Source organism: Eriocheir sinensis, chromosome 12, assembly GCF_024679095.1.
Source record: "Eriocheir sinensis breed Jianghai 21 chromosome 12, ASM2467909v1, whole genome shotgun sequence".
In the NCBI taxonomy this organism is placed as follows: Eukaryota; Metazoa; Arthropoda; class Malacostraca; order Decapoda; family Varunidae; genus Eriocheir; species Eriocheir sinensis.
Window position 1 is genome coordinate 7858286 of NC_066520.1, and position 18561 is coordinate 7876846.

General features: G+C 42.7%; 1 protein-coding gene and 1 long non-coding RNA gene across 5 annotated transcripts in view; one reads left to right on the forward strand and one right to left on the reverse strand.

The window, feature by feature from the left end:
* Positions 1–269: 269 nt before the first annotated feature.
* Positions 270–18561, reverse strand: part of LOC126997358 (GATOR complex protein WDR24-like) — a 55842-nt gene continuing 37550 nt past the window's right edge. The window contains exons 9-17 of one of the 4 annotated variants that reach the window (XM_050858424.1): positions 14344–14490; positions 13804–13996; positions 5934–6058; positions 5433–5564; positions 4938–5149; positions 3163–3362; positions 2959–3064; positions 2335–2441; positions 270–2162 (exon numbers count right to left, since the gene is read on the reverse strand). In XM_050858424.1, the coding sequence (XP_050714381.1) occupies positions 1995–2162; positions 2335–2441; positions 2959–3064; positions 3163–3362; positions 4938–5149; positions 5433–5564; positions 5934–6058; positions 13804–13996; positions 14344–14490 (1390 nt within the window). In that variant the 3' untranslated portion in view covers positions 270–1994. Of the gene's footprint in view, positions 2163–2334; positions 2442–2958; positions 3068–3162; positions 3363–4937; positions 5150–5432; positions 5565–5933; positions 6059–13803; positions 13997–14343; positions 14491–18561 lie in introns of all 4 variants that reach the window. The other 3 variants (XM_050858423.1, XM_050858426.1, XM_050858425.1) reach the window with 3 other exon arrangements.
* Positions 14499–18250, forward strand: LOC126997360 (uncharacterized). Its single transcript, XR_007752052.1, has 2 exons — positions 14499–17369; positions 17432–18250. It is a non-coding gene; the product is annotated as an uncharacterized LOC126997360 (long non-coding RNA).

Here is an 18561-nt window from a genome sequence, read left to right on the forward strand (position 1 = left end):
TCACATTATTTTTGTTGGTTTTATTTCTTTTACTAATTTATTTGTTTTTTAATTATTGCCTCATCGGGGGCCCCCTGAATACCCAGGGCCTGAGGCTGAAGCCTCCATGTAAATCCACTACTCTCTCTCTCTCTCGTCCCAGGACCTCCGAAGCCCCTGCATGGACCTCCGAGGCCCTTGGACTTTGTCTACCCCTGTACTATAGGTGTTACGCCACTGGCTGTGTTCTGTGACATGGGGAAAATATAGAGGATAAAAATATCACTACAGTAGTATTGAAATTTAATACATATGGCTGCAGATCATATAAATAATCAGACCTTAATGTTTTTATTAAATGCTACTAAATCGAAAATTTTACAACAAATACCCAATGCTTCCATTGAATTAGGGAGCCAAGAGATCATCATTATTTTTTTTCATCCAATTTAGGGCCGCTTTCACAGTCGTTTTGTTTGTTTTGATCGTTACCAATGGTGCCGATCGACGCTATAGTTTTCCATGTGAAACTGACCGATGGGGTAGTGGCGGCTGCAGAGGAAGTGAGAGGTGTTGAGAGTGTGTGGTAGGGTGCGGGGCTGGGCTAACCCCGCAGCCACCACTACCCCATTGGCCAGTTTTCAGTGGAAATACTATAGCAGCAATCGCCGCCATTGATAACGATCAAAACAAACAAAACGACTGTGAAAGTGGCCCCTAGTGGCTGAGATTAGTTGATCTGCAGCACCAGTATTTAAACAGGGCCTACTCTACAGTCCTTGTTTCACTGAGTTACTACATTACTTTTCATATTTTATTGTAACAGATTTTTACAACAGATCCAGCCACAGAAAATAATATCAACAATAATATAAAAGATACATAAGCTTACACTTGTATTTTCAAGTGGCCAGGGGTGAGGCAAGGACAGGTCAATACTGCAATCTCTTAGTGGTCTAGAGGTATATATCAAAACTTATGAAGTTTATGTGTTCTTCCTTCTATAATATATTGATGTCAAATTTAAGTATACACTTGCATAACAACCACATTTCTACCTGAGTCATGAAACGTGATCATAGTGCATTCACTTTCAGTGCACCATAAAAAGATCATAAGAGGGCTGGATGAGGCCTGGAACCAATGATGCATGTGTGGATTAAACATATATTGGTGGAACAACTGGATAGGCACAACCACATCCAGAGTTAGGTATAACACATAGCTATTGAATTATCCAAAGCCTCAGTTCAATGAGAAAAACTTTCAGCATAAAGAGTAAAAATCCCTGTTCATGATATAGACCAACTGACCTTCCTATGTCATGACTTTAGGTCCATCATACTAGCATCACAAAAGGGCCAGGGCTAGTCAGCAGGATGTACATAGTACATCCTGGAATATTATATCACCAACCCAGGATATACATAATACATCCTGGAATATTCTACCGTTAACCCAGGATGTGTATAATACTTTCTGGCATGCAGGAACTTAAAGAATGAATTAAGAAAATTAGTATGCCAAGGTTTTCGATTTTAACTTTCTGTACCTAAGATGTGCATTTTACAACTGTACATTAATATAGGACTTCCAAGGCTGCTGAAATAGAGAGGCCAGCACTGTACAAATACTGCACTCTTCCTAGAGATAATGAACTAGCAAGTGCTACCCCTCATAACAGAAGCTCAGAAAGTTCCCATTTTCAGCTCAGTACAACTTATGGTAAGCTTGTACCAATGCTCATTTGCAGGCAATGTGTTAAATGTTATAATCATGCAAGTGAAAGTTTGTTTTTCATATACCATTGATTTCCTGTATCCAAAGTAATACTGTGACATAAACTGCTGCTCTAAGAAAACAAACACACAATATAAAGCACCAAGATATCTTTGTTGGTTTAAAAGATATGGCATCCTGAACATTGAACTATTTTTTTTCTTCATCTTTTATATGTGGTGTTTTTTTCTGGTTGCTCCCCCTCATAGGCTCATATTTTGATGGTTGGTGCCCCACTAAGTGTATTCACAGAGGTGGCCACAGCCAGCTGGACATGCCCGGTTGGTTGCCATCCACTCTTTGATGTGGTGAAGGTGGCCACCATGAGAGCAGCCTTGGCACCACACAAACAGACCACGCACCAGACCGTGACACAGGGCACATCGGGCTGACACACGTCCACACTATGGGGATAAGTTAAAACAGAAATTCTGTTTGAGATTAAGTTAAATAATTCATATAACAACCACAGCAAAAAAGCTTGAATCTACTACAAATACCATGAATAATATATGACAAACGTATAACAAGCAAACGAGCTTCTTTTCACTGACACTGAGCAAATTTTATACTAACCTTACGGCAGAGCAGACTGTTTTTCCTTAAAGTTTGATTACAGCGGCCACACTGCAATGCAACCACAGTAGACTGTTGGTTGAGCTGCTGGACTGATGGCAATCCAGCTGAAATAATGGTGTTGATCAAGCTATATACTAAATCCTCTTTTGCAATAAGTGAAAACTGTCTTCTGTCCCTGAGACAAGGGGTTTAACAATACATCTTTCTGTCCACCTATGGGCTTCATACGAGTATGTAGCAATTACGAAGATGTAGCTCTTATGTAAAAGTGTAAACATACTTTCTTGATCATAAGGCTTAATGGGTAGGAAGTATGAATTGCTTAGAGTCAGCAGAATAGCACCAGGACTACTAAATAATTATAACCAGTGGCCTTGCAAATTAATAAAACAGATACCTGTGACATTATTAATAATTTGAAACAAAATCAACTATAATTATAATCAATGGTATTCATCACTGTTGCCTGCATATTATTGATACTGCCAATTACTGCCTATGCGTAGGCTATCATATATTATCCATGAAATTGGACACCATGTGACAACAGGTTGCCAAGCATGATAATGCACCCCTCAGACCTGGGCACTAGGACTGTAGTACCCCACTACACAGTCTTACCAGCTAGCTGAATCACTTGGTTAGCAACATTCCAGAGTTGGAATCGCTGCAGCAGGTCAATGTAGGAGAGGAACCAGTGCTCCACATGGTCAGCATCAAGAAGTTCCTGCTGGAGGGAGGGAAGTGTTGGTTGCCTTGGAAAAGATGATGACAGAGTATATGTAAAACTTTCTCTTCTCCAACCTCTCACCCACCCCTACACACCTTGAGCCTGTCCCCAAGTACAATGATGCAGGTGACAGCCATTTGCACATCTCCCTGGCTGGCATAATGGTACAGCATCTCCACCACGAGCCGACCACAGTCCCACGCTGGCGTCCTTACTGCCCTTACCTCGTTCAGCAGGGATGGAACCTCTATTACGTAGCCTGACACCCCATTACCTCTTCCACTCTCTCTTCCACCTATGATAAACATGAGAGATAAATAACATGTAGTTACAACTGATTTATATAAATGAGTGGTATTAGATTATGCTTTTCCTCAGATTATAGTTCTCGTTATTGTTATAGTACATAGAATGACAGGATATTTGCAGATTACTAATAATTTATATATATATATATATATATATATATATATATATATATATATATATATATATATATATATATATATATATATATATATATATATATATATATGATAGAAGCGACCATCATCATTCCTGGCCTAAAAAGCCATTATTTTTGTTCTTGTCATTCCTGCCAAACTGGGATGCCTTTTACATGCTATAATCTGCAAAATGTATGTGAATGCTCTTTGCCTGTGAGAAAGTTCTTTTCCTCCTCAATTTTCTCCTTTCGCATAAAATAAACAAAAATATCAACAAGCCTGTTTAAATCTACATTGGTGTGAGGGAAATATACAATTGCATCAAAGACCTAAAAAACTCTTATGTCGGATTACAGGCTGTTTTAATGCACAGATTTTGAGAATTCGAATGTCACCTTCGCTCCCGCTGCTAGCTGATTGGTTCCTGCATTATGACGTCACGCCGGTGGGTGAGGCCAACTCACATTTATATGTACCATTATTTTTTTGCCTTCCTAAAGAATATATTATCATATTGTATATGTCTGATTTATTGTTTTCATATGCCTTTATATAAAAGAATGGCTACCATGCTTCAACCTAAAAAAAAAATGAATAGACAATACTTATCTGTATTTTTATCACACTGCAGTGTAGCCTACTGTTTGGTGGGAAACAACAGGGCAAGGGTTTAAAAATACAGATTGATTGATTGATTGATTAAGTATTGTCTATTCATTTAATCATTTTCTTAGGTTGAAGCATGGTAGCCATTCTATTATATAAAGGCATATGAAAACAATAAATCAGAAATACACAATACAAAAATATATTCTTTAAAAAAAAAAAAAAAAAAAAAAAAAAAAAAAAAAAAAAAAAAAAAAGGACATATGAATGTGAGTTGGCCTCGCCCACCGGCATGACGTCATAATGCAGGAACCAATTGGCAAACAGCGGGAGCAGAGGAAACAAGTGAATTCTCAAAATCTTTGCATCAAAACAGATTGTAATCTACCATCAGATTTTTTTGGGGTGTTTGCTGCTATAGTATATTTCCCTCACACCAATGTAGATTTATACAGGCAAGTTGATATTTTAGTTTTTTTTATGGGAAAGGAGAAAATTGAGGAGGAAAAGAACTTTCTCCCAGGCAGAGAGCATTCACATACATTCTGCAGACGGGCTATAGTATATGGTACAACTCAATTTTGGGGTACACAATGGCAGAAATACCCTGCACTTCATCAAATCTGAGTTATACATGACCCTATAAGCTATAACAGAAAAGCTTTATTATTGAATCCGACACATGCAATACCTAAAAGGGTATAAAAAAGTAAAAGTCAATTTAAAAACACATTAAAACCCTAAAAAGACTCTTACAATTACAAACAGAAACCATGATAATCAACATAAGCAGTCTACAGGACTACAGCTACACCCACCACTTTCCTGCACCTCTCCTGACAAACATTTGGAAGAGAACTCCTCTGGAGGCATGGCAGAGCGGGTGAGGATGTCATGACGAGGCTCAAAGGCCTCGTTAGGTAGCGTCCAGTCCTGGCTTGTGTCTGTGTTGTTAAGATGCTCATAGTCAAAAGGGATCTGGCTGATCTCACCGTCCCCAAAGAAGAAGTCTTGATTGATTGTCTGGCCACTGGAGCAATAATTTGTAGTGAGTCATTTCCAAATGCTTATATGGGTTACAAGGTGATATAAATGGGGAAAAATGTGAGGAAAGTGTTGAATCTAACACCAAGGAAATTAACACAAAGTAAATGTTTTATATGCAATCTTAAAAACCTTAAATAAATTTAAAGTTAAATCTGACCAATCAAGACATGGAGATGGGACCCCATGAGTGTAGGTAACTTCCTGTATATCACAACTAGATAAATACACACTTACTTACTCAACAAACTCCCATCTTGGCTCCTTACCTTGCAATGTTGGTTAGCTTCATGTCATGGTTGTCCGTGTCATCCGTCTCCGTGTCAACTTCCTCAGCACTAAACCCTCCCCCTCCTGATGTGTCACCACCCCCATCACCACCAGAAAAGTGCCGTGCAGTTCTGTGAAGAAGGCAGAGATAAGCTCTTCTACTCATTTCTAATAAAGTGCCTGATGTGAGCTTTTCTTTTGACAAGTTTTGGTTGAACTGCTTCTGCATACTTCCACTTATTTTTTAATTTAAGACAATGTATCTGAGGTTTAAAGTCCAATAATTTATTAAAACTAACTCTACACAGTGGCATGGCATGCAAAGTTAATTCTACAGAAGTCTCTCTACATGCAAGTCTAAAACTTCAATGACCCTTCTGTAGCTGTTGACATCACTGACATCACAAGTATTACAAAAATGAAGGCGAAAATAGTTGCCATTACCATCATAACTCAGAATCAAGAGACCTTTCTTTAGCATGAGTCTCAGTGTACCTCACCTAGTCTCTGTGTCTTGACTGGTGTCAGGGGGCAGGGCAGGGTCATCTCTGGTGGGGTTGGTGGGGTCACTTCCTCCAGTGGCACCTACATACAGCATCTGCATCATTTGCCATGTCAGTGCCACCTGTAATGTGTTACATTTAATACTTAAGCTTCTGTTTGTAATTATTTACTTAACTTTTATATTTTTTTGTAGTAGTCATGCTGCCTTGGATAGTGATGGGATCAGTTGATATTCAGGTTAAGTATGGATTCATGATAAAATCAGAGTTAGATAACAATAAGATTCCAGATAATGACAGATTTTTTATATTTTTTTCTGCACATTTTTCAGCATGGGTGGTGGTGTGACATTATTGCTAGTTGTAACGATGACTAGCAATAATGGAAGAATTATATGTAAAGGAATATAACCCAAAACTCAATGTGCAAGCTGTTGATTTACAAGCCCTAACAAGTGTCAGAAGAGAAACAAGCCACACCCAGCAAACAGCTATGACATGAACAGAAAAGAGAGCAGACTATTGGATACCAACAACCAATCAGCGGCCTCCATGGCAGCGGAAGCCCACCTGACCTAGGAATAAAGAGAGGTCCCATGCAGCCAGCTGCCCCCTTTCACTTCCACAACAGGAAGAGAAACACCACTCCTGCTCTCTCTCAAGGCTACTGATGAAGGGTCAAGGACCCGAAATTGTGATCTAGCACAAAATGACTTGATACATCAAAGTCATGAACTCAACAATGAAAAAGACATTTATTAGTTATAGAAAGAATACCTTGAAAAAAATTATAAATGCTGAATCAACAATCACCTTCAATTAAATATCTATCTATCTATCTATATATATTGTTACAACTATGAATGGGGGCCTGCTCGGACCCAACTACATGGTCTGTCTGCTGACTCCAATCTCCGCAACAGAAAGCACGTCTGCAGTTGCGAGCCGTGCACTTAACGCCTGAGTCCAGGCTCTCAAGAGCAGGGGTTCCCAACCTTTTTGTTCCTCTGTACCCATTGGGCATTTTTATAGGTTCCCGTGTACCCCTAAAAATTTAGGATAAAAAATGATGAAATCGTAATATTTTGATATTATTTTATAATGAAATCTGTATGTGTAGACAAATGATATAATTTAAATAACAGTTTTGCTTACTAAAATGAGGGAGAAAAAAAAAAAAAAAAAAAAAAAAAAAAAACGACATTGTGCAATTTGAATGCAGATGTATTGTACAGTAGTGGTTATTTTCTCAAACCCAATATACCCCCTGAAAAGTGCAAATGTACCACTGGGGGTACATGTACCCCCTGCTCTAGAGGAACAAGATAATTCTCTCTCTCCTCTGGGCAGCACAGGCAAGTACTGGCCTGCCTGCTTAGATACTTGAAGGGGTTCTATTAACGTTACTCCAACCCTACTCCACACTGTACGCTCCTCACCCAGGTTATTTGGAGAATACCGTCCACTACATAAGATAGACCTCCACCCACTTCTCTGAACAACCCGGGCTGGGAAAAGATTCACCAAGAAGGGGCAACTGGACTCTCCAGCTCACTCTCCTCTTAAGTGTAAAAGGCTCTGGATGTGTAATGTGTGTGCGTGTTATAGCAGATTGATAACTGATGCCGCCCTCCACTTGTGAATCTACCCCTTCCTCTCTCCGAGTGCTAATGCGTTACACCATACTACCCACCCCCTCAACACCTGTGCGAGCGTCCTCAGAAATGTGCCAACAGCCCCTAAATTAACACTGGTAAAGTTGCATAGCCACCCTCCATACTAAACAAACTACTTTGGGTACAACTGCGTCTGGTACGTGTCGACGCTAAGGATGCGAGCGAGATTCTGAGTGCAGTGCGGGGCTCCTGGCCCGCGCTCACCCCTGCGCTTCAGAGATGAATGTTGCCAATTCGCCGCAGGGTTTCTCTCAAATTACTGACATATCCCTGGGCTACCACCCCCGACACGAACACAAAACACATACCACAGCCCACAGCCTATTCAAGCTGTCTTTTCACAACCAACCTCCGGGTGCAAAGAAGGTACAACATTCTGGGCCCGTGCGCTGTCGGAAATATGAGTCACTACTGGCACAGCATCCCCCTTGCTTCCGCTGGCCTTGAGCTGAAACCCGCGCGCCTCTCTCTCTTTTTCTCTCTCCTGGCCACACGCTGCTCCCCGCGTGTCTGTTGGTCTTACAGAGACCTTCGAGGGGTTGTCACTCTCCTGCTCTCACTGCAGGGCCTTTCAGACATCGATGATGTCACACGCCCTCTTCCGTGGGAAAATTTTGAACCAAGGGACAAAATTTTCATAACTTGTCCAATCTCGGTCCCTTCTATACCTACTTCTAGATCAAAGGGAGTACAAGTAACTCTTGATTTACGTGAGTTTGGTTTACGCGTTTTTTAAATAAAGCGGGGTCCAAAATCCTAAAAAATGTTTAATTTACATGTTTTTTCACTTATATGTGACATTTTATGGAGTGGCCACCATATGTCTCACGCAACTGGACTCACACGGCGCCGCGGCCACACAGCTGAGCTCAGTTCTTCCCATGCGCCACTTGAACAACAATACAGAACCCACGATGCCACGCTACTCAACAATAGTGGTGGGCAGGTACCAGTACCAGCTATACGGTATGGTACCGGTACCAGACTGCTCGGTACCGGTACCAATGCTAGCCAGTCGCTCATGGTGTCCCTCATTTCTTCACGAGTGAGGCTGAGACTGAGTGCCTGAGTGGATATCTCGGTGATATGGATACTCTCTCTCTCTCTCTCTCTCTCTCTCTCTCTCTCTCTCTCTCTCTCTCCACTGAATGAAGTGAATATTTATTTTTTGATAGATACCTACCTCTTGTTTGATTTACATTGTTTTTAATTTACGCGACCTCTTCAAGGACACAATACTCGCGTAAATCGAGAGTTACCTGTACCGGCACTATTACCTCCAGCAGCACCTTGCCTCCCCGGCTGAGATTGCTCATCTAAGACACTGCCCATGCCTTTAGAGCTGCCTCCTCCCTCAGGCGTACCTCCTGGTACTGGCTGCTTTACACCTTCACTGTCTCTGGTCAAGCCAAGGACTCGGACTAGAGTGGCGTTGCCAGCAATGCTACCGGCAGTGCCCATGCCTCTAACTTGAGGCGGCTCTCCCGGGATATTACTCATGCAATCCGCCCCGCCACCTACTTCATCCTCGTGACCACCCACTACCGGGTTGAAGGAGGCACTTGCACTAGTGTCACCGGCCGGGCCTGTCCCTCTAACCCGAGGTTGCCCCCCCCGAGACACTACTCATCCAATCCACCCCGCCACCTCCTTCACCCTCCTGACCACCTACTACCGGGTTGAAGGAGGGGCTTGCTCTAGTCTCCGTAAGTGTCTTGCCCTCTCGACAGAGGCTGCACCAGAAAATGATCCGTGCACTCATCGTCACCTCCTCCCTCACCCGCCTGCTCACCTCCGTACAGGTAGGTGGCGTCATAGCGTGGTTCCAACATGTCAATGTGGCGTGACTGACAAGTGTTGCACTCCTTGATGTAGGCAGCTACCTGGCCCATCATGTGTGGCCACCAGAAGTTTTTCCACAGCCGGTGCACGGTTTTCCTCACACCCAGGTGACCCGTCAAAGGACCCTCATGTGCTAGCTGCACCAACGGCTGCCTACACCCTTCCGGGACATCAACTTGCTCCACGTCACCCACTCCCAGGCCTGCCTCGGTGTCCTTGTGGGTCCACCTCCGATGCAGGACATTCGCGACGAGCATAAAATGCTCCTTACCGCCCCCTGTACTCCTCTCCTCCCCCACTCTGGCAAACAAGGGCTTCAGCGAAGCGTCCTCCTGCTGTTTACCACTCAATTCAGCCGAATCGACTGAGGTTAATCCTCTAGTGGCCAAGGGGTTAGAGGGTATGGGGCTAGTCGGTGCACCTGGCGAAAACACGCCGTTTTCCTGGGTGCTCCCTCTGGTGCTCTGGGCAGGGGAAGTTTCCTCTTTGTCCACCACGCTTGTAAACTAGACGACAAATGCTGCCGCTGGTGATCCTGTGTGCACACAGTCGGCCCCAGCATTCAGACAAGGCGGTGGGCTGATCTCAGCACCACCTCTGGTGCACTGGGAAGGGGAAGCTACGAGTTCCTTCTCCTCCTTAACACCCTCGACATCAGGCGCTCTTCTTGATGGCCCTGTGTGTGCACAGTCGGCCCCAGCGTCCTGACAAAGCGGTGGGCCAAACCCGGCACCACCTCTGGTGCACTGGGGAGAAGCCACATCTCCCTCCACAATAACACCCGTGATATCAGGCGCTTTCCTTGGTGACCCTGTGTATCTACAGTCGACCCCAGGGACCTGACAAGGCGGTGGGAAAAACCCGAAACTACCTCTGGTGCCTGTGTGCCCAACCGGGAGCGAGTTGTCGGTTGATATATATATATATATATATATCTATATATATATATCTATATATATATATATATATATATATATATATATATATAGATATATATATATATATATATATATATATATATGCAGTACCCTCTTGAGTTTCGTGCTATCCGAGTTTCGCGATCCTCGAGTTTAGCGCTTAGTCCTAAATTCTTACCATCACGACTTTCGCGCATTACCGCCACAAGTTTCGTGTTGCTTTGACATGTATGGGTCACGTCTACCTACCGTCGGCATCATGTGTGCTGCCAACCATTGGGGCTATGGGCAACCGCAGTTGCCCGTATGCCCAACCGGGAGTGAGTTGTTGGTTGTCCTTATGAATGGAAAACGGTTGAGTACGAGCGTGGGTACGTGGGTACCTCACGGCTGCATGTAAACAAACAGACGACGGCAGTGGCTGAGGAGTGAGGAGCAGTGGAAGATGGCCCACCAAGAGACTCGTGAAATGGACTGGCAGAGCTGCTTTGCTTACTACTTGATTAACAAGATAAGAGAACACCCCGTGCTGTGGAAACACAGTCCAAAAAAACTTTTTCTCAAGTCTACGAAAATTGTAGATCTCCCAGTGTTGTTTTCCTTTTCTTCTTCTTCTTCTTCTTTTGACCTGTAATGCATGGCAGGGACGGTGAAAAGTAATAGTGAAAAATTGCAAAAGGGCATAGAAAAGCAAAATCAGGGAAAGAAAAGGACAGAAAAACACCTAAGTTCAGGGTGAAGTGTATAAGTGCGCACTGTTAAGTAACTCAGGGCCGCTTTCACAGTCACTTTGTTTGTTTTGATCGTTACCAATGGCGGCGATTGCCGTTTAGTATTTCACGTAAAACTGGCCGATGGGGTAGTGGCGGCTGCAGACAAAGCGAGAGATGTTGAGAGTGTATGGTAAGTGCGGGCCTAGGCTAACCCCGCAGCCGCCACTACCTGATCAGCCAGTTTCACGTGGAAATACTATAGCGGCGACTGCCGCCATTGGTAACGATCAAAGCAAACAAAATGACTGTGAAAGCGGCCCTAAGTTCATTTTGTGAAGAATAAAAGTGTGGAGAAGGACCTAAGAAGCGATACAAAGCGTTACAGGTCAAAAGAAGAAGAAGAAGAAGGTCCACTACACTGGCCGGTGTTGAGAGAAATATCTCCCCGATGAAATTAGTCATTCTCCTGTCGACCACGCATGCGCGCTGTGGGAATTCACAGCATTAAAAGTATTAATTTGCCTGGTTTTGTTCTAGTCTGTCCACTTGTGATCTTTGTGAGCTCTGAGGGAAATATGGAAACAGTAAACAAGTTGAACCTCTCTGTGAGCTATTTTGCGGCGGCGGCAGCGGTTTACGTTCAAAAGGCATTGAAAAGTCAATCATGATATTAGTGATTTCATGATTTTTAACAGAAAGAGTTTGCAGATTATTTCATAACACACAGAAAACTACCAGAAAAATATAGGTTTGTCTAACTGTCCCACGGGTGACCGTGAGTGACCGCCCTTACTTTAGCAGATGACACCACGTGGATCACATGCGTGTTCTCAGAACTGCCAGCCAATTGTAAGGCAGCCGCCTTCAACTGTGGCATAAAAATGAACTGTTCTTACTTCCTATTTTCTGCCTATTAACAAGGTACATATTTTGAGATAACAGGGGAGTAAAGTCGAAAAAACTGTGATAACAAGGGAGTAAAGTCGGAAAAAGTAATTATTTTCCACGGGTCGGAACCAATAAGTGCTTTTACATGGATTTCAATATCTCGAGTTTCACGATCCTCGAGTTTAGTGCCATACCTTCGGAATGAAGCAAGCGCGAAACTCGAGAGGGTACCGTATATATATATATATATATATATATATATATATATATATATATATATATATATATATATATATATATATATATATATATATATATATTGCAGCTGACGTCATTAGTGGGGTTGCGGGGGTAGCGCGGCCATCTTGGTGGTCAGTGGCAGTGGTCACTTATCAAAGCAAACCTTAGTGGCAGCTGCATAAGTGCTCTGTGTGTTCGTCATGGGCTACATATGCTGTGCGGTTGGATGTTCTAACCAACACGGGAGAGATGCTGTGTCATTTTATAGATTTCCAGCGAATCCAGAAGGGCGGGGAAAGTGGATAGCAGCTGTGAGGAGGGAAAACTGGCGGCCGTCTGCTTCATCTCGACTCTGCAGTGCTCATTTTGTCAGAGTTAAATATTACAGGCAAGACTGATTAGATTATTACATGAGATAACACTCATTTAAGTATTGCCCCGGGTCCCCTAGCTTATTGTGTGGCGGGGGATTACTATGGAACAGGATTTACATGAGCTGGTGGAGGTAAACACGCATGGCGGCGCTCAAGCAGGGGAAGAAAATAGGAAAGGAAATTCAATGGAGGCAAAGTGCACAGAGGGACAGAGCTCAGTGCTGGGTGGATTATATAATTGTACGGAGGGAAGTGACCCTCAAAGAGTGCGTAGTGTAAGGTGACTTGCCGTCACCTGCCCTCACCTGTTGTCACTTGCCCTCGCCTGTTTACCTGCCTGTGCTGCCTACCTGGGCATCACTGGTCAGCAACAGGAGATTGGCCAAGCAGAGGAACAGCCAGCCAACTGACCAGCCACAGTCAGCCAACCAACTAATCAGCCAGTCAACCAGCCAGCCAGCCAACCAATCAGCCAGTCAGTCAACCACCCAGTCAGTCATCAAGTCAGCCATCCAGTACGTCAGTCAGTTAGACAGACAGTCAGTTTACCAATCAGCCAGCCAATCAACCCACCAGGCAACCCACCAGTCAACCAGACAGCCAGACAGCCAGTCTACCAGTCTCCTCCTCCAAAAGCACTGATTTTTTCTATGTATCTTAGCTTCACAGCATCCTCAAGCGATCACGCGTAATCACTTAATACAAATGATGCTGAAGGTCCTGCCATTTGCCCGCGGGTAGTGACTTGGGATGGGGCACACGTGGTCCGTCTGCTCACTCTGCTGGGGAGGTGACCACCAACGGGTTTGCAGACGACGCACAAGGTGCAGACGACGCTATTTTGTGACGTCACTGCAAAACCTCTCTCTATATTATATATATATATATATATATATATATATATATATATATATATATATATATATATATATATATATATATATATATATATATATATATATATATATATATATATATATATATATATATATATATATATATATATATATATATATATATATATATATATATATATATATATATATATATATATATATATATATATATATATATATATATATATATATATATATATATATATATATATATATATATATATATATATATATATATATATATATATATATATATATATATATATATATATATATATATATATATTCTTTTCTTTCTTTCTTTCTCTCACCAAATCCCACCTGGTGCCTGCTGAGCTGCTTGGCCACAGCTGCATTGTGTTCACATATTTCAGCGAGGGAACGACCCGTCAGGAGGTATTGGCGGGCAGAGTGGACAATATGGTGGGAAGAGATCAGCCCATCCTCAGAGGGACTCAGTAGCTGGAGTGAAGACAATACCTGCCCATTGTGCTCTGACTGGGTGTATGGTTTCCTGAAAATAGTAGAGGCCCCATTAATATCAACACATCAACACTGATTGATCATATCACTACTATCACTGCACAAGTTTCATCCTATCGTATTTGTGATGATTATCATAAAACTTTAGACATTAGAATTTGGTAAATTACCGTATTTGACAGCTTATATGATGCACCCCCAACTTGGGCTGTCATTTGAAAAAAAATAAGTAAATGGGTTTAAACTACGAATTTCTGGTCAAGATTTTTTGCCTGACAATCGTTGCCCTCACCACTAACAGGTCATTTTTAAAGTTTCATATGTATTCTGATCCTTATTAAATCCCATTATTTTACATTTAAAATGCTTGATACTTACTGGGACCTGCCAGAACTGGTCCTACTTAGAGACTCGAGGCTACTGCTTTGAGGAGTAAACAAACATGGCGGAGACTGCAACAGTGCCAAAGGGGTGACGGGTATAAAGTTTGTACGGGCATACCGCTGGGAACAGCCACAAACAGACCTTCCAAGGGCCCAGCAAACACTCAAATTAATTAATAATATACTGGATGTATATGGATATACATATAAATATTAATACAAAGGGGAGAGATGAGAATTCACTAATACTTGATGGCGGGGTGGAAGATGAGAGTGCAGCGTTCTTAAGCCACGTCCACACTAGGCAACCCATGAGGCGACTCGTCCACTGCCTCACGGGGGAGTGTGTCCACACTATGGGCTGCTTTCACAGTCACTTTTCTTTGTTTACCAATGGCGGCGATCGCCGCTATAGTATTTCCACGTGAAACTGGCCAATGGGGTAGTGGCTCCTGCAGAGGAAGCAAGAGGTGTTGAGAGTGTGTGGCAAGGTGCGGGGCTATGCTAACCCAACAACCGCCACTACCCCATCGGCCAGTTTCATGTGGAATTACTATAGCGGCGATCGACGTTCATTGGTAACGATCAAAACAAACAAAAGTGACTGTGAAAGCGGCTCTGTTTCCACGGCTGCCTCATCCTGCCTCGCCAGTCATAATGTTTGTTGTTATAATGTTGTTCTTCACCTGTCAGATGCAGGGGTGCTGCTCCAGAATATCAATAAGTTAAAGAGTGTTGTTCCGTGTTCACTCCACGTTGTCATCAACTTTCTCAGTCATGATACTGAGCGGTGCACAACCGATGTTACCCCGTTCATGACTCATGAGTCCAGCCTCATGCCCAAAAAATGCCTCTCGCCAGAGTTGCTGGCAGCCGCCTCATGCACCTCCGTTTTCTTTTGTTTTTCTTTGTCCGGGTGCATGAGTCGCCTCGTGAGGCCTAGTGTGGATGTGGCTTTACCTTTCAAAGGCCCAGTAAACACTGATGCCAAGGACTGAGCGCAGTGTTGCCAAACTATGGTACTCCGCATTGCATTTTTTCGTAGTTTCCGACCGAACAACAGCAAAAAAACAAAGAAACATCAATAAATAACAGCCTTAATGCTAACTCTATTAATTTTCCATTCTTATTTGTGTAGGTTACGCAAGTTTGAGTCTTAAGAATAGTAAATACAATGTCCAGTACGACAATTCGGCACCGCTGGCTGAGCGGGAAGGAGCCGTCCACTTGTTTATTTACATACAAGTGTGGTTAAGCATCGTCACTTAATTTTCTTCATGACTTGTTAATTTATATGAAGTAGCAGTAAGTACTACTGTTATAAGAACATAAGAACATAAGAACGTAAGGAGTCTGCAAGAGGCCGGTTGGCCTATACAAGGCAGCTCCTGTATACTCAACCCCACCTTACCTCACCATCCATGGCTTTATCTAACCTCTTCTTGAATGTATCTATGGTATTGGCACCCACAACATGGCTCTCAAGCCTGTTCCATTCGTCCACCACTCTATTGGTGAACCAATTCTTGCCTATGTCTTTGTTGAATCGTGATCGCCACTCCGTTTACGTTTGCGGAGAGGTTTGGTGAACAAACATCCGCTTTACTTTGTGTGCCAGTGTACCACTAAAACTTCACTAGCCAGTAAACAAAAACTGAACCTTCACCTTATAAGACGCAGGGTGATTTTCTGGGTCTTTTTTCTGGAAAAAAGTGCATCTTATAAGCCATCAAATACGGTAAGAAGTAATAAATCTTCTGATCAAAAATATGCATCTCATGCATCCTTTAAAAGGAACTGTTAGCAATTACATTTCTGGGAACCTGCTGTACTAACTTAGCATATGAAACACATTAAACTGCCAAGTTTCAATCATGAAAAATTGTATAGTCTAAACTGTACCCTTTGTGCAGTTTTAACTACCCAACCTTACAGTATACAGCAACCAAGAAATCTTATTCTGAGTTGTAACTAAAAATGGCTCTCTAAATATTTGTCCTATCCTGCATAATTAACCCCTTCAGCACGAGGATGCGTATATTGCGTCCTTGCATCCCCCGTACCATATCCGAGGACGTACATACTGCGTCCTGGGTCGCTTTAGCCAATATACAAGTTATTTCATCTCTATATTTATGCTTACATCTTGGATACGGCGTGGGGCGCTGTTTTGGCGCGCCCGTAGTGAAGGGGTTAAATAGAGAAGGAGACCTCAAGTAGCCAAATTATGATGATACAGGTAACTCTCGATTTACGCGAGTATTGCGTTCTTGGAGAGGTCGCGTAAATCAAAAACAATGTAAATCAAACAAGAGGTAGGTTTATGTCGAAAAATAAATACCGTATTTTTCAGCGTATAGCGCACACCTTTTTCTCAAAAAAATGCCTGAAAGTTTAGCCCTGCGCCTTGTACGCCGAATGTACAAATTTTTAATGATTTTTTTCTTCTTTGGGATGTTTTTAGGGGTCTGTTTTTTGTCTTATCCAATAACAACGGCAAACTTTCCTTAATCATTGTATATAATCCTTTATAGTCCGTAGCTGTCTTATAATATGTTACCATAGAATACAGGGCGATCTAATAACTACTATACAAAATTGAAATCGATGGAGGATTGCCCATGCCTTGCTGTTATTCCGCTTTTCCGTCGGGCGCCATTTGTATGATCTTGATCTTGATGTCACAGGTGGCTTGATTGTATGACCAAGGAGCAGTACAAGGTACATAAAAAATCATATTGGAAAAAAATATCCATGTGTTCATTATTAATTATTAATATTAGTGAGAATAATGGGGTAAATATGATATCAGAAACTGTACATCATGAGTCTTGTACGAGGAGATATTTCGCGCAATACAGCAGGCCGCCATTTGCATTGTTTACAAACCACACAACCACACCCATACAACAAACAGCTGCATGGCGCGTGTCACCAGAAACGTGTGAATTGTGTCTTGCCTAGTTCTCTGTCATAACCTACGAGTGATGGTGGGAATAATATGCTTATTCACTTCATTCAGTAGAGAGAGAGAGAGAGAGAGAGAGAGAGAGAGAGAGAGAGAGAGAGAGAGAGAGAGAGAGAGAGAGAGAGAGAGAGAGAGAATATCCATATCACCGAGATATCCACTCAGGCACTCAGTCTCAGCCTCACTCGTGTGAGGAAGAAATGAGGGACACCATGAGTGGCTAGCTAGTATTGGTACCGGTACCGAGCAGTCTGGTACCGGTACTGTACCATATAGCTAGTACCGTTAGTACCGGTAACTGCCCACCCCTATTGTTGAGTAGCGTGGCAGCGTGGGTACTGTATTGTTGTTCAAGTGGCGCGCGAGAAGAACTGAGCTCTGCTGTGTGGCCGCAGCGCTATGTGAGTCCAGTTGCGTGAGACATCTGGTGGCCACTCCATAAAATATCGCGTATAAGTGGAAAAAACGTGTAAATAATTTTTTTTTTTTGGATTTTGGACCCCGCGTTATTTAAAAAACGCGTAAACCAAACTCGCGTAAATCGAGTTACCTATACTATGACTGTTTGCCCAGTACACTATGGTACAGAGCATTTATCACCACAAGCTAAAAGTTCAAGATGGAAATGAGCACTGTGAAGTTACTGATGGCTTGCCAGAAAAATATGCTCCTTAACCCTTTCAATACGATGACGCCTACGTAGGCGTCATGAAGCCCCAGTAGCATATACGATGACGCCTACGTAGGCGTCATATTTCTATTCTGTTTCTTCTTTTATTGAGTTGTCCCGTACTTTGTGTTGGTTACTAAGTAAAGACGCCGTATGCTGTCCTTGAAATCCTATTGCTCCTCCCACCATCCTTGTTCCCACCAATCACAAAAAATGAGCTACAGTATGCACCGCCTTCTTCCCGCCTTGTGTCTAAAATTAGGAAGTCTCATTGGCTGTCTCTCTCTCTCTCTCTCTCTCTCTCTCTCAGACACCGAGGCGCCGACACCATCACGTCTCGCCAACGTTGCCAGATTGCTGTATTCAGCCTCCTATTTTTGCCGATTTCCAACCCAAAAACTGCCTCCTCGACCCCAATAACTGCCTATATAAATAGATATCGGTAAAATATTTAATTATTGGTGTCTTGGCAATTGCTATGGCTCAGAAATAGGTAAATACGAGGCTCTGAGTACGATAATCTGGCAACGGTGCGTCTCGCCCACCTCTCTCTCTCTCTCTCCCAGACACCAAGG